The sequence below is a fragment of the Rhinoraja longicauda genome, chromosome 3 (genome assembly GCF_053455715.1).
Source record: "Rhinoraja longicauda isolate Sanriku21f chromosome 3, sRhiLon1.1, whole genome shotgun sequence".
NCBI classification, from domain to species: domain Eukaryota; kingdom Metazoa; phylum Chordata; class Chondrichthyes; order Rajiformes; family Arhynchobatidae; genus Rhinoraja; species Rhinoraja longicauda.
The window spans coordinates 3,655,415-3,678,416 of NC_135955.1; the positions used below are offsets into that span (position 1 = coordinate 3,655,415).

Sequence of the window (23,002 nt, forward strand, 5' to 3'; positions counted from 1 at the left end):
TGCTTGCTGAACTACTAATTATTTCCAGCATTTTGTTCTGTGGCTTTGTTACTGTAGTTTCCAATTCTACCTCCACAATGATCTATTTCAGCCTGTTTTGTTTCCCGTCTCTTAGGCAACCGCGGTGCCCAACTTCACGTACACAGCAGCTCGACTATGTAACTACCTGTCCCAGAACCTAACTATTAACCCCAGAAATAGCAACTTCCGCCAACTCCTGTTACAGAGGTAGGTGCTGGATCCTGCCCATCCCTGTGAAGTTATTGTGTACATCTGCTGCTTTGTCGGGCTCGCTTCTCTTTGCCCTTGCCCCGTGACTAAAGTTAACGTTTTGACCAGCGAGAGAAAACCTTCACAAGATTGCAGTTAATTTATAAATAAACCTTTTGCATTAATAACTCCTGGATGTCGCTGGATCTTGGGGTTCAAGTCCATGACTCCGTGAAAGTATGCCTGCCTTCATCGGTTGAGTAATAGGTGTCGGGAAGTCAAGATGCAGCTTTAGAGGAGTTTGGTTAGTTGGCATTTGGAGCGTTGCGTGCAGTGCTGGTCGCTCCAGGACGGTGGGGCAGCGGTAGAGTTGCTGCCTTACAGCGAATGCGGCTCTGGAGACCCGGGTTCGATCCCGACTACGGGTGCCGTCTGTACGGAGTTTGTACGTTCTCCCCGTGACCTGCGTGGGTTTTCTACGAGATCTTCGGTTTCCTCCCACACTCTAAAGATGTACAGGTAATTGGCTTGGTAAATGTAAAAATTGTCCCCAGTGGGTATAGGATAGTGTTAATGTGCGGGGACCGCTGGTCGGCGCGGACACGATGGGCCGAAAGGGCCTGTTTCTGCGCTGTATCTCTAAAAATAAAAAATAAATTAAAGGAAGGATATGGAAGCTTTGAAAGGAGGTTTACCGGAACGATGCCTGGATTAGAGGGTATTACCTATAAGGATAGATGTTGGACTTGCAATTCATGTTGGGGGAAGAGACTGAGGGTGGATTGTTTAGGATCAGAGAGAGGAAAATCAGAAGGGATGGTGAAAAAATCAGCAGGGACTGAGACTGAGGGAGAGATGGCGCGAGAGGAAGCTCTCACTTGATGGATATATTGAGAGGAAAATAGTTTATTATGTTGCTCTTCGAAGTAAACCCACACCTTTTCTGTCTAACTGAGAAGGGTTGGCATCTCAGTTGGCACCTCCAACAGTGCAACACTCCCTTGGAGAGGCATTGAATGTTCATCTATAATTTTGTGTGCATCCTCTGGAGTGGTTCTTAAACCCACGAGCTACTGGTTCAGTGGGAGTCTAACACAGGTGGTCCAGCGGTAGAGTTGCTGTCTCGATCCTGACGATGGTTTTCTCTGGGTTCCTTCCACATTCCAAAGACTGACATCTTTGTAGGTTAATTGGCTTTGGTTAAAACATATTGTAAATTGTCCCTAGTGTGTAGGATAAGCGCTAGTGTACTGGGATCGCTGGTCGGCGCGGACTCAGTGGGCTGAAGAGCCTGTTTCCGTGCTGTATCTCTAAACTAAACTAATGAGCCAAGGATTATGCCCGCTGGTTTGATAGCTGGACTGCAAACCCACTTTCTTCTCACCATGCTGTGCCTCTGTCCCCCTCTCCACAGGTGTGAGACAGAGTACTCGAAGAGAAACGAGGCGGTGAATGGCGATGAAAAGGCCAGAAAGAAGTTCCACTCATTTGTGCTGTTTTTGGGTGAGCTGTATCTCAACCTGGAGGTGAGAGTTCAATTTCTTAAATACGTTGTTGTTCTTGAAGAAGCTCCGTGAAAAAATAAATCAGGGACGAGAGATCGTCATTCAAGTTCACAGTCATACTATTCATAGACATACAGAGCAGGCAAACGCTGTGGTGGAAAACAGCAAAACATCTTGGAAATTTTGGGCGGCACTGTGGCGCAGCTGGTAGAGCCGTTGCCTCATAGCACCAGAGACCCAGGTTCGATCCTGATCTCAGCTGCCCTCTGTGTGGAGTTTGCACGTTCTTCCTGTGGGTTCCCTCCGGGGGCTCCAGTTTCCTCTCACATCCCAAAGACATTAAAAAATCGCCCCCTAATGTGTCCGGAGTGGATGAGAAAGCGGGATAACATAGAGCAATTGTGAACGGGTGATCGATGGTTGGCGTGGACCCAGTGGGCTTAAAGGCCTGTTTCCATGCTGTATCTCTAAACAAAACTATATCAGCAAACCAAACTTCTCCAGATCTGCTGTATTTTGGTGATTTTTTTTTTTTTTTACCTTTTTAGTCAATCTTGTGTCCTGTTATCTTTTATGTCCAGGTGTTCCTATGTTGATAAATCTAGCGGCCAAAATGGAACAAAATTGCTGTCTGTGGTCAGTGACAAAGAAAGGTCTTTTTAATGTTATCCCAAATAATTTACCTCATCAATTAATTACTTTTGACTGGTAGGCAACAATGTTTTCTATGGAAAGCTGGTGCCTAATTTCTTTTGTAGAAATGCGTGGGAAGGAACTGCAGGTGTTGGTTTAAACCGAAGGTAGGCACAAAAAGCGGGAGTAACTCAGCGGGACAGGCAGCATCTCTGGAGAGAAGGAATGGGTGACGTTTCGGGTCGAGACCCTTTTCCAGATAGACTTCAGTCTGAATAAGGGTCTCGACTCGAAACGTCTCCCATTCCTTTTCTACAGAGATGCTGCCTGTCCCGCTGAGTTACTCCAGCTTTTTGTGTCTATCTTTTTTTGTAGAAATACTGAATCTATGAGACCTTCTTTCTCTGAGCAACGAGTTTAGTTTACTGTATTGTCACGTGCCAAGGTGTAGTGAAAAGTTTGCTAACCAGTCAGCGGAAAGACAATATATGATCACAATCGAGCCATCCACAGTGTACAGATACATGGTAAGGGAATAACGTTAAGTGCAAGATAAAACCAGTAAAGTCCGATCAAAGATAGTCCGAGGGTCTTCAATGAAGTAGATAGTAGTTCAGCACTGCTCTGTAGTTGTGGTAGGATAATCCAGGTGCCTGATAACAGCTGGGAAGAAGCTGTCCCTGAATCTGGAGGTGTTTTTTCACACTTCTGTACCTCTTGCCTGATGGGAAAGGGGAGAAGAGGGAATGGCCGGGGTGAGACTGGTCCTCGATTATGCTGCTGGCCTTGCCGAGGCAGCGTGAAGTCTAAATGGAGTAAATGGAAGGGGGTTGTTTTGCGAGACTGTTTGGGCTGCATCCATAATTCGCTGCAATTTCTTGCGGTCTTGGATGGAGCTGTGATGTATCCATGCTGTGATGTGTCCCGATAAAATGGTTTCTACGGCGCGTCCTGTAGAAGGCGAGTGTTTGAGTATTTTTAAAGCGGTGGATAGATCCTGACTGGTTTGGGGCATATGGCACAACCTTGTTTGCTGGTAGGGAAGGCTTGAGAGAGACTCGGCTCAATTTAGTTCATTGTCACTTGTAGTGCAGTGAAAAGCTTTTGTGTGCTATCCAGTCAGTAGAAAGACAATACATGATTCTAATAGGCACGTGATAAGGGATTAACGTTTAATGCAATGTAAATCCAGCAAAATTCGATCAAGGATAGTCCAAGGGTCACCAAAGAGGTAGCTAGTGATTCAGCACTGCTCTCGGGTTGTGGTAGGATGATTCAGTTGCCTGATAACAGCTGGGAAGAAACGGTCCCTGAATCTGGTGGTTCAGCAAGGTTGGACAGCATCTGTGGAGGATGGAATAGAGTTAATGGTGACATCAAGATTCCAGCCATCAACATGAAAGGTTACCTGCTCTTCCCTCCACAGATGCTGCCTGATCTGCTGAGAGTGTCTGGCATTTTATGGTTTGCACTTTAATATAAACAGCTGCTCATCCAGTTTCCTTGTCGTCTTGACAGGTGTAAGTGTTGTGAAATGATAGAGAACTCTTCACTGAACAGTTAGACGAGCTCAGGCTATTTCATAAAATGGCAAATTTAAAGGGACTTGGGTACAGAAAGCTACTGATTTGCAGGGTTTAGTACCCAAGGGTGTGGTAGTGATCTGGGCTGGTGGGAAGAAGAGTAAGCCTCAAGTCTGTGACAATAACCTGGTAATTCTCGTCTTCAATGATGCTGGTTGGCGATAAATATTTTCTGAGCCTGGATACTCTCATGTGTTGTGAGATTATGACTGCACGGTGGCGCAGCGGTGGAGTTGTTGCCTCACAGCGCCTGAGACCCGGGTTCGATCCTGACTACCGTGCTGTCTGTTCTCCTGCTTTTCTCCGGGTGCTCCTGATACTCCAAAGATGTGCAGGTTTGTAGGTTAGTTGGCTTTGGTAAATTGTAAACGTGTCCCAAGTGCGCTAGTGAAATGGTGATTGCTGGTGGGCGCACATTCGGTGGGCCAAAGCCCCCGTTTTCGTGCTGTATTACCCTAAAACTAAAATTAAAATATATCGAGATCTCCTTCTCTCCTGAGATGCTGCCTGACCTGCTGAGTTACTCCAGCATTTTGTGAATAAATACCTTCGAGATCTAATCGTTCACTTTGAACTATCTGAACATAACACCACATTCATCTGGGTTCAGTCATACTGTTGTCATTTTAATTCAGCAGCACAAATGTATTTATTACTTGAGGATTTTGTCTCTGTGGATCTGTAGATCAAAGGTGTAAACGGATCGGTGACACGAGCTGAGATTTTGCAAATAGGACTCTGCGAATTACTGAGCGCACTGTTTTCTAAACCCGTGGATGATAACCTCACCTGTGCTGTAAAATTACTGAAGGTATGATGACAGCTTTCACTTGCCTCTCATTTTAGCCTGGAGTATTTTCCTTCCATCTTTACATTTTTAAGTAGCCCCCGCTTGCATGGCCCCTCTTCCCACCTGCCTGTACTCTAGAGGTGCCAACTTCGTCACTCCCAAATACGGGACAAGGTGACGTCACCACCCCGCACCCTACGTGACCTCACACAGCCAGCGGTCACATGCTCCCGCTCCGCCAATGGCAACTTCCATTAGGCGGCGCCCGGGCCTACACTGTCCGGTGTAGGAAAGAAAACTGCAAATGCTGGTTAAAATTGATGGTAGACAAACAATCCTGAAGTAATTCAGCAGGTCATGCAGCATCTCGGGAGAGAAGGAATGGGTGACGTTTCGGGTAGAGACCTTCCTTCAGACTCGACTCTTCAGGGTCTCGACCCGAAACGTCACCCATTCTTTCTCTCCCGAGATGCTGCATGACACGCTGAGTTACTCCAGCATTGTGTGTCTACTTACACGGGCGGCCCCTGGGCTACAGTGTCCGGGCATACAGCGCCGTCTGGGTCTAATATGGGACAAGGGCGGTCCCATACGGGACAAACCAATTTAGCCCAAAATGCAATAGACAATAGGTGCAGGATTAGGCCATTCTGCCCTTCGAGCCAGCACCGCCATTCAATGTGATCATGGCTGATCATTCTCAATCAGTACCCCGTTCCTGCCTTCTCCCCATACCCCCTGACTCCGCTATCCTTAAGAGCTCTATCTAGCTCTCTCTTGAATGCATTCAGAGAATTGGCCTCCACTGCCTTCTGAGGCAGAGAATTCCACAGTTTTTCCTCATCTCAGTTCTACCCCTTATTCTTAAACTGTGGCCCCTTGTTCTGGACTCCCCCAACATGGGGAACATGTTTCCTGCCTCTAACGTGTCCAACCCCTTAATAATCTTATACGTTTCGATAAGATCTCTCATCCGTCTAAATTCCAGTGTATACAAGAATACGGGATGTCGCAGCTAATATGGGACGGTTAGTAACCCTACTATACTCCCTTCTCCTCTGGTCATGTCTGGCTGCCCCCTCTACCTCTCTCTCCCCAAACTCTGTTTGGCCGTATCGTTGCCCTCCCTTTAATTATGTTTTCTTTGTTCTCAGCTTACTGGGTCGATACTCGAAGATGCCTGGAACAAGCAAGGAAAATCAGATATGGGCGAGATAATTCAGCGAGTTGAGAATGTTGTTCTAGATTCTGACTGTAGTAGGTAAGTGCCCTTGGGCATTGAACCAAGGTTCTGGGTTTGATCAACATTTGGGGCACCGCGGGATTTTGACATTAGCCCCAAAGAGTTATCGGCAGACCATCTATATACTAAAACTCTTGTTTGTTATCTTATTTGTGACTGAACTTCAGCCAAAACGGTACACGATAGCGCAACAATTTTAGGCCCACCTTACTCACCATTGTCACTTTAGTGATAATGCAAGTAGTTTAATTGAAATCGGTGTTATATTTTTTGTTATTCACATTTTTAAGTTTAAAAGGAGGGGAGGAGGGGAGAGAAGGGAGAGGGGAGGGGGGTTGAGGAGAGAGGGGAGGGGGGGGGGGGGAGGACAGGGTGCTGCACCAATGCAGGAGAGGTTTGGGCCCAACGGGTCCACTTGGTCTAGTTGTACAATATGAGTGTGCACCTAGGTGTAAAATTTAGATTTTTATAGTCAAATCAATTGCATTTGCTTGAAGAGAGTCAAGATTGTTTGACGGCACTGGGCCTCAACTCGCTGGGTTTAAAACTTACCAAATAGTGAAAGGCCTGGATAGAGTGGATGTGGAGAGGATATCTTCCACTAGTGGGAGAGTCTAGGACCAGAAGGCATTGCCTCAGAATAAAAGAACCTTCCTTTACTAAGGAAATGAGGAGGAATTTCTTTAGTCAGAGGGTGATGAATCTGTGGAATTCTTTGCCACAGAAGGCTGTGGGGGCCGTCAATGGATATTTTTAATGCAGAGAGAGATAGATTCTTGATTAGTACGGGTGTCAGAGGTTATAGGGAGAAAGACAGGAGAATGGGGTTGAGAAGGAGAGTTAGATCAGCCATGATTGAATGTCAGAGTAGACTTGATGTCGAATGGCCTAATTCTGCTCCTATCACTTCTTAAGCATAGAAAATAGGTGCAGGAGGAGGCCATTCGGCCCTTCGAGCCAGCACCGCCATTCAATGTGATCATGGCTGATCATTCTCAATCAGTACCCCGTTCCTGCCTTCTCCCCATATCCCCTGACTCCTCTATCCTTAAGAGCTCTATCTAGCTCTCTCTTGAATGCATTCAGAGAATTGGCCTCCACTGCCTTCTGAGGCAGAGAATTCCACAGATTCACAACTCTCTGACTGAAAAAGTTTTTCCTCATCTCAGTTCTAAATGGCCTCCCATTTATTCTTAGACTGTGTCCCCTGGTTCTGGACTCCCTCAACACTGGGACCATTTTTCCTGCATCTAGCTTGTCTAGTCCTTTTATGATTTTATACATCTCTATAAAATCCCCTCTCATCCTTCTAAACTCCAGTGAATACAAGCCCAGTCTTTCCAATCTTTCCTCATATGACAGTCCCGCCATCCCGGGGATTAAACTCGTGAACCTACGCTGCACTGCCTCAATAGCAAGGACGTCCTTATGAACTTATGTGTTTAATTATCATGTATATGGACAACAGAACAATGAATTCATAGCAGAACCAAGGCCTTCAATCTCCAAGGATTATTAAAGTCTTGGCTCTGATTTACTTTTTGATCTTAACTCCTTTCAGAGATGTCAAGCACATGTTGCTGAAGCTGGTGGAGTTGCGGTCTAGTAATTGGGGTCGTGTTCACACAGCGGTCACATATAATGAAGCTACACCGGAAAATGATCCTAACTATTATATGGTAAGGGCGCACGCATGCATCTATTGCCCTTTGTGAAGGCATTAGTAGAATGTTAAATCACACTCCTATTTCTATGGAATCCAGCATGATTTTACAGAGTGCGTCGTAGAAGTAAACTTAAGTACACTTGCATTTAGGTTGAATGCCGATAGTATATAATTTGATGCACTTTTTACGTCTCAGACTGGTTGGGCCTGTATCTGTCCATTATTATTAAACTGCAATGGTATTACCGTTGCTATTGTTGTTGATGTTTACTAATAGCAATTATTAAATTTAATCATTGCTATTATTAAACAGCAGTAACAATAGCAACAGCAATAATTGTTGGCCAGGACTTGGAGGGGAAACTCTCTTTGGCCTTTGAGATTTTGCTGTGGGTCTTTTATAACCATCTTGGAACCCGGGCCAGATTTGTCAGCTTCTCATTGTAAAGACCTTTGTACAGCACTTTCCAATTGCTGGAGTGGGACTCTTTCGTTTGTTACACTGGGCTTTCTACTACATCATCCACACTAAAGCATCCACGGTTAGAATTTAGGCCTAATGTTTAGGTTTATTATTGTCGCATGTACTGAGGTATCGTGAAAATGTGTCCAATCAGATCAGATAATGCTGTACATTCAAGCCAAACTCAAATAAAGAATCAAGAACTAGAGGACAGAGGTTTAAAGTGAGGGGGGAAATATTTAATAGGAACCTGGGGGCTGCAACAATGGGTGCATGGAACAAACTGCCGGAGAAGGTAGTTGAGGCAGGTGCAATCGGAATGCTTAAGAAGCATTGAGATAGGTACATGGATAAGATAGTTGTGGTGTAATATGGGCCGAACGCGAGCAGGTGGAACAAGTGTAGACGGGACATGTTGGTTGGCATGGGCAAGTTGGACCGGAGGGCCTGTTTCCACGCTCTGTGACTGTATGACTTTAAGTACCATAGGTAGATCAAAAGGGAAGATATAAAGTGTTTTAATGGTAATTTATTATCACCTAGGTACAGTGAAATTCCTCTTTTGCATACAATAGGTTCAGGCTCATTTTTGTCACGTACTGAAGTACAGTGAAAAGCTTTGTTTTGCATGCAACCCAATTAGATCAGAAAATACCATACATAAATACAATCGAGTCAAACTCAAGTACAATAGGAAGAGCCTAAGGGGAAGATATAGAGTGCAGAATATAGTTCTCAGCATGATTCAGTGCTTATATGATTGAAAGTTGTCAGTAAGGGCCAGTAATCCATGTTCTCAGATGCGTAGGACCATGGGTGGGTCATCATTGGAAGTTCAAATGGTCTTTAGTTTCAGCAGACCAAATAACTGGGCTGCTTTGTAAAATGGCCCAAAGAAGTATTTCATCATTGGGTTGAGTTGCCTCCTCACCCACCCCCCAATATTCACGCTGTTGACACGGTGCTCAGGTTCTGTGGTGGGGCTTGAGTGGGTGAACTTCAACGCATTGACGATGCTCACGGATTCTCTTTTACACATCATGTGTGAGGGTACATTTTGGTCACTTCATCTTTTTTTCTTCCAGAAGTGGTTTTGGATCACACAGTTAGTTCCATGGGCTCCACGTTCCCTTGATTTGGGACTGTCTGAATTGGGGATAGGGCAGAGGGACAGAAACGTAAACCTTGTCCATCCAAATATCATGCCCACAAATGGGGCTTGCCTTGCGTGTAGAGGAGGAAGGATTTCACACACTGCAGAGTTGCACGTCCATCATTGTCAACCAAGTGACAAATAAGTCAAGTGGGTAAAATCATCTTTTCACTAGAATAGATGTGTTGTTTTGCTGACAGTGGACATAACATAATAGAAACAAGAGTACTGCTTGATTTGTATAGAGCCTTGAAAGGTATTGCTCAATACTCCCGAAGCAGAATCTGGAATTAGAGAAGACTGCATCGCTGGTTATAAGAAGCAGCCTCTGCTGCCTGTTCTGCCATTGTAAGATTAGGGCCGATCCTCTACCTCATCAATACCTTTCTGCACAAACCCCATCTCCTTTGATTCTCTTGCTACCCAAACATTTGTCGATCTTCTGCCTTGAATAGACTCTGGGTGAAGAAATTCTAAAGATTTACTTGCCTCTTTATGAAGAAATTTCCCCCCTTATCTTAGCACTGAATGGCCACCAATTTGAGACCAGCCCTTCACCCTAGACAACAAAAAAACATAATGCTGGAGGCACTCAGCGGGTCAGGCAGCATCTATGGAGGGAAATGGACAGATGACGTTTTAGGTCGGGATCCTTCAGACTGATTGAAATTTAGTCTGAGGAAGGATCCATTTCTTTCCTCAGATGCTGCCTGGCCCTCTGAGTTCCATCAGTACTTTATTTCCTACTTAAGATTCTGGCATCTGCAGTCGCTTGTGTCTCCTGGTTCTAGACATCCCAGCTGAGGGAAAAACTTAGTCGGCCCCAAATAATCTTATGTTTCATTTAGACCGCCTCCCATTCTTGTAAATTTGAGAATATACTTCCAGTCTGCATAATCTCTTATTATTGAACATATCCCTTCATCAATCTGTTGCCTCGTTGTCACTTTCCCCTCAGCTAACAACGAACCATTCCACATTTCCTTTGCATCATCTGCTTGCCTCTCTCCTGACTCTCAGTCTCTAAGAAGGGTTTTGACCCAAAAGATCGCCTATTTCTTCTCTCCAGCGATGCTGCCTGCCCGCTGATTGACTCCAGTATTTTGGGTCCAATAACCTGGTGAACCTTTGTGACCCTTCTTCCATTGAAAGTATAGCCTCGTTAAGTAAGGAGACCACACCGAAAGGCAATGTTACCAATGTGGTCTCCCCCAAGCCCTTTCTACGACCCCTTATTGCTTGCATTAAGCACATTTGCTTCTGGTAATCCGTGCACAAAGCTCCCAGGTCTCTGAACACCAACCCCTTTCAGTCTTTCAGCATTTAAAACAAACATCTTGCTTTTCCATTTTTTTAACACCCAAGTGCTGATGACTATTTGTCCACAGTATATTCCACCTGCTGTGTCTTCACTCACCGTCTTTATTCTCTTGAGCCCTCTCTGCAGCCTCCTCAAAACCCCTTGTTGTCACCCATCTCACAACCTTTGGTTATTTTACACTTGATCCCCTCTTTCCATTGATGTAGATGAGTCCTTAGAACTGATGCTTGCTGCTGCCTCTTCCCTCTCAATCTCAGCCTCCCTGTCTGAAAATAACCCATTTATCATCTTTGTAAGAAAATAACTGCAGATGCTGGTACAAATGGAAGGTATTTATTCACAAAATGCTGGAGTAACTCAGCAGGTCAGGCAGCATCTCAGGAGAGAAGGAATGGGTGACGTTTCGCATCGACCCGAAACGTCACCCATTCCTTCTCTCCTGAGATGCTGCCTGACCTGCTGAGTTACTCCAGCATTTTGTGAATAAATACCTTCCATTTATCATCTTTAATCGGTCCTCAACCCCTGCCACTATCTTGCATTCAATACCCCACGCTCCAATTTTGTTTAAAAATCTATATTGTGTGGCAGAAGTCTTTTGGAAGTGCAAATACACCACATCCGCTGGTTCCCCTCGTCTATTCTGCTGGATTGTCTTTGCATTAATCCACATCATAGAGTCATGCAGCACGGAAACAGGCCCTTCAGTCCAACTTGCCCGTGCCAACCAAGATGTCCCACCAGCCAGCATTTGGCCCATATCCTTCTAAACCTTCTCTAACTCCGTACCAGAACAAAGGTCTTTTAAATGTTATAGTACCTCCCTCAACCAGGCACCTATCCATGTAGACACAAAATGCTGGAGTAACAGTCTGGAGAAGGGTCTCGACCCGAAACGCCATCCATTCCTTCTCTCCCGAGATGCTGCCTGACCCGCTGAGTTACTCCAGCATTTTGTGTCTACCTTCGATTTTAAACCAGCATCTGCAGTTTTTTTCCTGTACCTGTCCACATCAACTCGGCCCAATCCAGATTTACTCTCTCAGTGCCTTACGTAGAACTGTGCAGCACAGGAACGGGCCCTTCAGCCCCTCAATGTTTGTGCCGTACATGATGTCAAGTTAAACTGATCTCATCTGCCTGTACGTGATCCATATCCCTCTATTCCCTGCACTTCCATGTGCCTATCCAAAAGCATCTTAAATGCCACTGCCATATCTGCCCTGTTACCGTTACTTGATATCTCTTGCCATGGTGGTTTGCTGGTGGTTTGATGTTGCAGTGGGAATGGCAGTCTTCTTTCGCGCCTCGTTCTCAGGGCGAGTGGGGTGGTGTGGGTTGATGCATTTACCACTGATTCTTTCCTTGTTTTCTACCCTCTTTTTAATCCATCCTGCCTGCCTGATTTTTGTTTCATTGTTTGCAGGTAGTTATCACTTACGGAATAGGTCATTGCCAGAGCATTCACGCACTCCTGTTACATGCTGGTAGCCCAGTGCAATGTTTAGTTTAGTTGAGAGATACAACATGAAAACAGGTCCTTCGGTCCACCGAGTCCGTGCCGCCCAGCGATCACCCGTACACTAGTTCTATCCGACACACTGGGGATGATTTACAGAAGACGATTAACCTAGAAAAATGTACGCCTTTGGAATGTGAGAGGAAACTGGAGCACCTGGAGAAAACAATGTGTCGTAACAAAAATGTACAAAACTCTGTGCAGACGACACCCATATTCAGGATTGATTCTGGGTCTCTGGCGCTGTATGGCAGCAACTTTAGCCCTGCGCCACTGGCTATCCAATCTCTTGGCTATTTTCTCTGCACATTAATCGCAACAACCCGAACAAAAATAACCTGTGAGCGTGGATTCACTGAGTTAGCCTGCTAAAGGAACTAATGCTGAATTAGCGTGACGCTTGTGTACTTCAGGAGCAATGAGTAACGTTTCCTATGTTTTAATTTTCAGAATGAGCCTGTATTTTATTCAGCAGAGGGTATCCCTCTCACTCCAGCAGACCCAGGTTAGTCTTTTAGTGACAGCCAGTCAATTATTTTTAATTTACTGATTGATTTTAATTAATTTTTAATTTGCAAATGTCAAAAGGAATGGGGCTTGAGAAAGGGCATCTCCGACTCCTGGGGGCATGTGGCTGGTTCTGAATTTCACTGGGCCAGACTGTACTCTTCAGAGATTCATTGATTTGTAGAGAAATGTGAAGGGTATTGTTTAAGGATAATTGTTCCCTCCAGATCAGAATCTGGAACACGGGAGGAATGTGTTGCCAGTTGAAACAAACATAGGAATCTTTCTGCACTAGGTATGAACGTGTGTAATGTAAAGCTAGGGGAACTGGTGAAAAGGGAGCTGATGGTTTAATGGGGAATCGGGCTATTGGGAGATGAGTGAAGTTTGGTAATTGGAGATTCGTGTACCAACCTGAGGAGGCCATTCACTCTCTAGACTGTCCCGCCCTTTGTCATCACAGTCACGATCACACCAAGTTATCCCAAACATGTCCTTTCGGGGAGACACTTAGTTGACCGTGACCAATCTGATCAAACTCACACCAATGACACTTAGCCCACAGCACGCCAAGGTTTGTTTCGCAAGTTTAAAACATATCAGCCATGATTAAAAGGCCGAATGGCCTAGTCCTGCTCCTATGTCTTCTGGTCGTGGATGCACCAGAAAGGATAAAATCATAGTCAACTTCGGCATTAAAGTCAGAGACTGCCCAGTCGACCAGTAAAGTTCTCCATGTGATTTCTAAATCGAGGGAACTGTCCCATACAATCAAACCAGGGCTTGACATAGGTGTACATAGAACACAGTGCAGTGCAGAAACAGGCCCTTTGGCCCACAATGTTCATGCAGAAAATGTCAAGATAAAGTAATCTCATTTGCCTACATGTGATCCATGTTCCTTCATATCCGTGTGTCTAAAAACCTCTTAAAAGCCACATACAGTTGTGCTCACTGAGTCATGGTTCACGGTTAACATGCCAGATTCATCCATCATAATCCTCAGGTACATCAATGTTTAGACCGAGCAGAATTGGCAGTACCACATATGTAGATGGGAGGAAATCGTACTCCTCAACACTGTCTCTGGGCCTCATGGAGTCTTATGGCATCAGTTCGGACATGAGGAAGGAAACCCGAGTGGACATCTATCATTGTAGATGAACCATTGCTCCTCCATTTTGAGCAGCACCTAGAAGGAGAGTAATCTGGGGCAGGCCATAATGCTTTCACCAAGAGTGATCTGGTCGCTCCACCACAGAAGGACATAGCTGCCCGAATGCAAGTGTAGCAGAAAACCTACGTGATGAATCCGTCCTTGCCAGTGTACATGTACAGATATCTGCCCATGATATCATAGCTGAAAGTGACCACAAGACTCTCCTTGTGCAGATGAAGCACCACCTTAAATATGATGCACTCCATCATATTGCGAGGCAGACTCAATGAACATTTGACCCGTCAGATTGGAGGTGTAATGGAGTACTAGCACTTGAAATGTCTGTAACTGGATGGCAGACATATCCTACACATCACGGTCTCAATCAAGGAAGAACATCAATGGTCCAATGCCAATGAGGAATGTATACTCAAGCTGACAACAGTACCAGGACCTCGAACCATAAAGTACGATCTACAAATCTTTTCCAAGGGAGTTTATTGTCATCTGCACAAGTACAGTGAGGTACAGGTACAATGAAAATTGTGCTTGCAGCAGCATCACAGGTACAAAGACTTGCACACTTGCTCTCCATCATGTGAAAGGAAGAACAAAGTGATTCCACAACCATTGGATCAGATCAGAGCTCTGCATCCTATGCAAAACACAAGCTGCTGCAGGAACTCAGCGGACTGGGCAGCATCTTAGTTTTAGTTCAGAGATGCAGCATGAACACAGGCCCATTGAGTCCACGCCAACCGTCGTTCAACTATTTCTATGTTATCCCACTTTCCCACCCACTCCCTACACACTAGGGGCAATGTACAGAGGGCCAATTAACCCACACACCCCAAGTCTTTAGGATATGAGAGGAAACCGGAAACCGGAGCAGTATTTAGTCCTACATATTTTTAGAGATACAGCATGGAAACCGTCCCTTCAGACTACTGAGTCCACGCTGACCATCGATCACCTGTTCGCACTGGTTCTCATCCACAACCTTCACGTTAGGGCCTTTATTTATTCTTTACAGAACCCAATTAACCTACAAATCTGCACGTCTTTGGGATTTGGGAGGAAATCAAGAGTACCTGGAGAAAACCGAGGCAAATTCCACACAGACAGCACCCGAGAGCAGGATTGAACCAGGGTCTCTGGCGCAGGGAAGCATCGGCTCTCCCACCTGTGCCGCCCTAAATGGGGCAAGTAACATTGGCCTTATCAAAGCAGCAAACCATGCCCTCCAACAGAAGAGTCTGACTTACAGCCCTGAACATTCAATGCCATTATAGTTGATGAGTACTTTACCATCACCTGTGACTAGAAGCTTCAGTGGACCAACTTCCTAAATACCGTTGCTCCAAGAGAAAGTCAGGGTGGGTATCCTGTGGTGTCCTGTGGCAGGTGACTTGTATCGTCACACGCCAAACCGTTCCACCATCTACAGGGCCCAAGTCCGGCTCGTGATGAAATACTCTCTGCCTGCCCAAACAAAAGCAGCTTTAACGGTGGTCAAGGAACCTGATGCCATCCAAGACAAAGGAGTCTCATTAACTTGCATCAATCTGGTACCTTGAACATTCACTCCCTCCACCACAGTGGCTTCAGTGTGGCCCATTAGAAATATGTACTGCAATTTATTACCTAATCAACTGCAGTAACACTCCCAAATCATGACTTCTACCATGACTTCTGAGAGTATCATTCAAGTGTGTGAGTCTGACACATCACCTGTTCCATTTCTCCAGAGGTGCTGCCTGACCCGCTGAGTTATTCCAGCATTTTGTGTCTATCTGCGTAAGTGCACTGTTACTCGAAGGTTCCCCTCTACCACCCTGACTTGGATTTATATTGTTGTTTTCTTCACCTGAACAGTTCCACAAGGCAGCTCACCGCCAGCTTCTCAAACGCAAGAAGTTTTTAGTTTGGAGGACCAGTTTAGTTGGAGTCCACGATGACCATCGATCACCCGTTCACGCTAGTTCAATGTTATCCCACTTTCTCATCCACTCACGACACGCCGGGGGCAATTTACAGAGGGCAATTAACCTACAAACCCGCATGTCCTTGGGATACGAGAGGTCACAGGGCAATGTGCAAGCTCCACACAGACAGCACCCAAAGTTAGGATCGAACCAGGTTCTCTGGCGCGGAGACGGCAGCTCTACAAACCGCGCCACTGTACCGCCCAAATGCTGGCCTTGTCGGCAATGTCCAGATTCTAAAACACTAATGAAAGAGGTTCATGTATGATCTGCACTCTACTCACCTGCATATCTCAGTGACCACAAACTCCCTTGGCCAGCTAAACATTATTGTGATCTGTGGAAGGGATGCATTGGGATGTCGTCCATTTGCAGGGAAAGTATTTCCAAACTTTGATCCTAATCCAAGCTCTGAATTGTAAGAATTCGTCCTAGTCCTCTGACCGTAAAATGAGTGGAAAACGTTCCCTCTAGATAATTTATATACTAAGTTATTACAGTTAACAAACGGAGTCAGCTTCATAGATCAAAGAGGCTGAAAAGGTCACTGAGTGTTAACATAACTAAAGGTAAAATTAACTCTGCATCCAGTGTTCCCGATTGTACATCGGTGATACCAAATGTAGACCCGGCGACTGTTTCACTGGATATTTGCACTCAGTCCGCCTAGGCCTACAGGATCTCCTGGTTGCCAACCATTTTAACTCCCCTTCCCATTCTATCCTGGGCCTCCTCCATTGCCAGAGTGAGGCCACGTGTAAATTGGAGGAACAGCACCTTATATTTTGCTTGGATAGTTTACATCCCAGCGGTATGGACATCGAATTCTCTCATTTTCAGTAACATCTGCTTACACTCCAGTCCCCCTTGCACCCCATCCTCCACCCTAGTCGTTTTACCAGTTCCACAGTTCTCCACATTGCTTCCCACTTGAGATCACGCTTTCCCTAGCCAACAATGGGCTCACCACACACACTGACTCTTGTCCTTGCCCAGTGAAGCCCACATCCCAAACAATAAACCTGGAAAAATAACATTTCTGTCTGTTCCACAAAAGATGTGGAAGCGCACTGGGGACCATAGTCCAATCACTTGTTTTCTCTTCACTCCATCAACAATGCCACAATTAACCATATATCATGAACACTAGCTCTTGGGTTTCAAGTCCATTGTTCCCTGAGAGGTAAAGCACAGGGTAGTGACAAACTTGGGGCCTTTATACTTGGGGCTGAAAATATAAAAAATAGGATGCCATGTTGCAACTCTGCAGAACGTTGGTTAGATGAGACCTGGAGTATTGTGTGAAGTTCTGGTCACAACACTAGAGGACGGGTGTGGATTGGAGAGATTCACCATGGTGTTGCCTGGATTGGAGGATTTTACTGGATTCCCTGTAGCAAAGGTGACTGAGCGGTGACATGATAGAAGTATACAAACTTAGAAGAAGCATATATAGGTGATCAGAATCCTTTACCCAGGGTAGGGGCATCAAAGCAATAGGTGAGCTAAGGGGAAAGTTTTTTTTTTCTTTCACAAAGCCAGGAAGAGATAATACCTATTAGTGTTTGATAACTGAAACTCACTGTCAGAAGAGGTAGTGGGGTCAGATACAAACATTTGATTTGAATGACATTCAGAGAGTTATTTAAATTAGCATAGAAAGATATGGACCAAATGTAGACTTAATGCGATTAATATAGATGAGCAAAGGGGTCGACACGGACATGGTGGGGTGAAGGGCCTGTTTCTGTTCTGCATAACTCACGCGCTATCTAACCTCAAATATCCCATGCGACTCTGCTCTTTTTAACGTTGGTATCTTTTCACTTTTTAACAGACACCCGACCGGTTTAAAATATCTTTTTGCTGTGTATATTGTAAAACTAACAAACATAAGGGAAAGGGTGCTCAGATCTTTCTACCAGATTCTCAGCAGCATTTCCCCTTCTGCTTGGCTTTCAGATTACCTGGAAAAGTACCAGGAGATGATTGATCGAGAGGAATTGTTTCAAGGTTATTCCGACGAAGATGGGGACGCGTAAGTTTTTCTCTTTCTGATCACGTCCCTGTTGCGTGAAATTTCAATGGATGGATGTTTCTTGATGGAAGGTCTCATGGGATACGAATATGAGTCATGATCTAATTGAAAGGTTGGAGGTGTTAAATGATGTACTGGGGCATAAGGACCAAACTCGGATCCTGGAGGGACAGGGCTTTCTCCATCGCTGCTCCCACCCTCTGGAACTCACTACCTCAAACCATCAGAGAGACTCCTCCTCACTCACCACATTCAAAACATCACTTAAGACTCACCTGTTCAACACTGCCTTCAACCACTGACCGTCGCTTCTCCTTATCCTTCCTTTTTTGTTCGTTTATTTATTTATTTTTATGTTTTACTTACTCTGTAAAGCGTCTTTGAGTTTCCAGAAAAGCGCTATACAAATGAGATGTATTATTATTATTATTATTATTATTATAAGTGATAGGAGTAGAATTAGGCCATTCGGGCCATCAGGTCTACTCCATCATTCAATCATGGCTGATCTATCTCTCCCTCCTAACCCCATTCTCCTGTCTTCTCCTCATACACTCCGACACCTGTACTAATCAAGACTCTATCTATCTATCTATCTATCTATCAATCTATCTCTGCCTTAAAAATATCCACTGATGGCCTCCACAGCCTTCTGTGGCAAAGAAGTCCACAGATTCACCACCCTCCGACTAAAGAAATTTCTCCTAATCTCCTTCCTAAAGAACGTCCTTTAATTCTTTAGCTATGGCCTCTGGTCCTAGACTCTCCCACTAGTAGAAACATCCTCTCCACATCCACTCTATCCAAGCTTTTCACTATTCTGTATGTTTCAATGAGGTCCCCCCCTCATTCTTCTAAACTCCCGTGAGAACCAAAGAGACTCATGGCATCATCCCCAGTAACATATCTCACTTTATTCAATCCAATACCCAGAAATTTACAAGACAGTCCTCGGGTCACTTCATTTATATTAGAATTAGAGCAAACAAAAATAGCTACCTACAGTCACGACATCCATGAACTATCCCAGAGTGGAACATCCTTCCCGACACCACCAGATGTGCACCAACCTTGTCACTCTGCAAGTCACAGCTCGACAACTTGGACATGGATCATCTCACCAAACTTGCCCACATAAAAATCTAAATAACCTTTTTGCGACCAGTACCCACGCGAGCGAAACTTGCACGAGATAGCCCAGCTGTTGGCGGTTGTGCAGCAGAAAACAGAAACAGAGTACAGGCCCAGTGCAGACAAACGCACATCATAGGTTAACATACTAATTCCTGGGATCATTCTTGTAAACCTCCTCTGGACCCTCTCCAGAGCCAGCACATCCTTCCTCGGATATGGTGCCCAAAATGACTCACAATATTCCAAATGCGGTCTTACCAGCATCTTACAGAGCCTCAGCATTACATCCCTGTTTTTGTATACAAGCCCTCTTGAAATAAATGCTAGCATTGAGTTTGCTTTCTTTACCACCGATTCGACTTACAGATGAACTTTTTGGGAATCCTGCACCAGTACTCTCAAGTCCCTTTGCACCTCCGATTTCTGGATTCTCGCCCCCATCTAGAAAATAGTCTATGCCTTTAATCCTGTTACCAAAATGCATGACTGCACTTTGCTACACTATATTCCAAGCTGGTAACTCCATTCCCAGTCCCACATTGACCTTTCTGTCCTGGACCTCCAACATTGCCAGAGTGAGGCCGCACGAAAACTGGAGGAACAGCACCTTGTATTTTGCTTGGGTAGCGTACAATCTAGTGATATGAACGTTGAATTCTCTGATTTTAAGTAGCTTCATCTTGCACTCCCCTCTAGTCTTTTAACCAGTTCCACAGTTCTCCACGTTGTCTCTCTTGAGATCACACCTTCCCTAGCCAACAATGGGCCTAGCAGGGCACCAACCTACCTGAGCTCATTTGTGGCTGGCTTTGATTGGTCCTGGTCTCTTCTCGCCTCCAGCTCTTCACCCCCCACCCTCGACTTTCAGTCTGAAGAAGGGCCACCACCCGAAACGTCGCCCATCCTTTTTCTCCAGAGAAGTTGCCTGACCCGTTGAGTTACTCCTACACTTTGTATCTCTCTCTGGTGTAACTTGCTATCAGAATGCTCCCATGAAGTATTTTACACTGTTCAAATTGCTTCGTATTTAATTTATTGGCCATCACAATGAGTGTGCAAGGCAAGCAAGCCCTCTACCGCCTCTAAGATTAGGCAATTAATCTTAGAGGCCTTTCATCTTAGAAATTAATCTTAGAGGCCTTACAGCCAGGGCCCGAAAATTAATCTCCACAACCTGGTTCATTCATGATGCACAGTCACCTCTATTGTATCTGTTGGTAAGTGGATAAAGAGTAGACGCAAGGAACTGCAGATGCTGGTATCGTGTGTAAAAATAGCGACGCGGTGTTGGAGTGGGCCAGGCAGGACCCTTCAATCTTACACTCAACGTCACCTGTCCATGTTCTCCAGTGATGCTGCCTCTTCCGCAGAGTTACTCCAACACTGTCTTTTTTTTGTAAGCCAGCATCTGCAGTTCCTTATTTCTATCTAATAAATGGGGGGGCATCTAGCAGTGAAAAAGTAAGACTTCATAATTAGCATGTCCCTGTAACTGTAAGAAGCAAAAAAGGTAAGATTGGGGACGTTTGGTTAACAAATGCAATTGTGGTTTGATCCGGAAAAAGGAAGCGTGTGTCAGGTAAAAGAAATCAGCAAAGGAGTCCTTTAAGTTCTCTCGATGATATAAGAGAGATAAGAAAACACGTGTGCAAATAGGGGAAAATAAATGGCTGTGGCAGAAAAAATAATAAGCCTCTTATAAATAAATACTAGAGAATAACTAGGGAAAGATTAGGTCCTCATGGACCAGAAGGGAGGTCTTTATGTGGAGCTGGAGAATATGTATGGTGTCCTGAAATAATTGCATGAATATTCACCAGGGAGAATTTTACAGGGAGGATGAAGAATGAGGGGAAGTGTGCACTGGTAGTCTGGAACTTGTATATCAGGAATGAGGAAGTGTTGAGAAGATTGTTGCACGTTAAGGTGGTCGCATCCCCAAGCCCTGATGAAATTTATTCCAGAGTATAACAGGAAGCAAGGAAAGGAATTTCTGAAGATAGACACAAAATGCTGGAGTAACTCAGGCAGCATCTCTGGAGAGAAGGAATGGGTGAGGTTTCGGGTCAAGACCCTTCTTCAGACCTCCCAGGCTTTGTCCTGCTCTCCCCTCCCACCCCCCCCCCCCCCCCCCCCGCCCCAATCACTGAAGAAGGGTCCTGACCCAAAACGTCTCCTGTCCATGTTCTCCACGGATGCAGTCTGATCCACTGAGTTACTCCAGCACTTTGTTATTCCTTATAGGGAAAATAAATTAAGGTTATGATATATCCCTAATATATTGGACGGAGCAGTGGTAGAGATGCCCCCTTACAGCACCAATAACCCAGGTTCGATCCTGACTACGGGTGCTGTCTGTATGGAGTTTATATGTTATCCCTGTGACTGCGTGGGTTTTCTCCGGGTGCTCTGGTTTCCTCCCACATTCCAAAGACGTGTAGTTTTGGAGGTTAATTGACTTCTGTAAGTTGTCCCTAGTGTTTCAGATAGAATTGCTGTTCGGCGTGGACTCAGTGGGTCGAAGGGCCTGTTTCCGCACTATATCTAAACTAAACTAAAAAATATGGCTACTTGGAAGATGTATGCGTCTTTAGATATTGGTGAGCAAATCACAAAGTGGCCATTCTGATCAAGAAAGTAAGCATGCTGGTGTGGGCCGATGCATTATCGGTTTGTGAATGAAATCGAGCACCGTGGACTGATGTTTGTCAGTGGGCAGTCCCTCTCTCGACTTCATGACAGATAAAACAAAGGCTCAGATTTGGCACGGAGGCTAGCCTGGGGACTCTGCTGTGCTAATTGGTCTCTTGACAGAGAGTGGGTTTAATTGTGTTTACTGGCAAATAAACTTGCCACAGTTTTATTGCCCATTAATGCAAAACACAAACATAAATACACAATAATTAATGGTACGATAAATTTATAATCAGTAATACCATGTAACCAGACCATACAATACAATACAATATATCTTTATTGTCATTGTACAGGGGTTCAACAAGATTGGGAATGCGCCTTTCATACGATGCAATAAATTAATTAGCTAGTCAGTATTAATTTAGACAACCCAATGAGACAAATTAGAACAGTTTTAAAACAGAATAAAGTGCAAGTAGATCTGTGCCGGTTCACTGTGCGATGTGACCATCCGGCTCAGCAGGACCGGTTCATAGCAGCTATGGCCCTGGGGATGAAGCTGTTCCTGAGTCTGGAGGTGCGGGCGTAGAAGGCCTTGTATCGTCTGCCCAATGGTAGAAGTTCGAACAGACTGTTGCAGGGGTGTGAAGAGTCTTTGTGGTTGCTGGTGGCTTTTCTGAGGCAACGTGTGTTGTAGATGCCCTCCAAGGCTGGTAACTGTGTTCCGATAGTCCTCTGAGCTTTAAGGACTTCCAAACCAGACCACTGCTCCATCTATACAAGACCACAAGAAAGTGCAGGGAATTGTGGACGCAGCCCAGACCATCACACAAACCAACCTCCCTTCCATTGAGTCCATCCACACCTCACACTGCCTCGGCAAGACCAGCAGCATAATCAAGGACCAGTTGCACACTGGTCAATCCCCCAGCAAACGGTATAGAAGTGTGAAAATGAACACCTCCAGATTCAGGGAGAGCTTCTTTCCAGCTGTTATCAGGCAACTGAACCATCTAATCCAACGACTAGGGAGCTGTCCCGAGCTACTATCTACCTCATTGGTGCTCCTCTGACTCTCTTTGGACTACGAACACGACAGGACTTTATCTTGCACTAAACGTTCTTCATGTAATTCCCTTTATCGTGTATGTGTACACGGGGGGTGGATTGTAATCATGCACTGTCTTTCTGCTGACTGATCAGCATGCAACCTCGGTACACATGACAATAAACTAAACTATAATAATAGTGTGGCATTGATGTCCGTAGTGCAACCAGGACAAAGTCCATAGCAGATCATAGTTGCTGAGGTAGCGGTTAGCGTTGTACAGTGTATCTGCACTCTGTATCTTCCCCTTTGCTCTATCTATTGTATTTGAGTTTGAACTGATTGCATCTATGTATGGCATATCTGATCTGTTTGGATAGCATGCAAAACAAAGCTTTTCACTCTATC

At 45.0% G+C, this 23,002-nt stretch overlaps 1 protein-coding gene across 3 annotated transcripts in view; it reads left to right on the forward strand.

Moving 5' to 3' along the window:
• The window catches only part of paip1 (poly(A) binding protein interacting protein 1), a 73,799-nt gene that overhangs the window by 47,804 nt on the left and 2,993 nt on the right, over positions 1 to 23,002 (forward strand). For 2 of the 3 annotated variants that reach the window (XM_078431199.1, XM_078431181.1), the window contains exons 4-10: positions 116 to 228; positions 1,625 to 1,736; positions 4,617 to 4,742; positions 5,876 to 5,982; positions 7,526 to 7,643; positions 12,537 to 12,591; positions 17,700 to 17,775. In XM_078431199.1, the coding sequence (XP_078287325.1) occupies positions 116 to 228; positions 1,625 to 1,736; positions 4,617 to 4,742; positions 5,876 to 5,982; positions 7,526 to 7,643; positions 12,537 to 12,591; positions 17,700 to 17,775 (707 nt within the window). The remainder of the gene's footprint in view (positions 1 to 115; positions 229 to 1,624; positions 1,737 to 4,616; positions 4,743 to 5,875; positions 5,983 to 7,525; positions 7,644 to 12,536; positions 12,592 to 17,699; positions 17,776 to 23,002) is intronic. The other variant, XM_078431189.1, reaches the window with a different exon arrangement.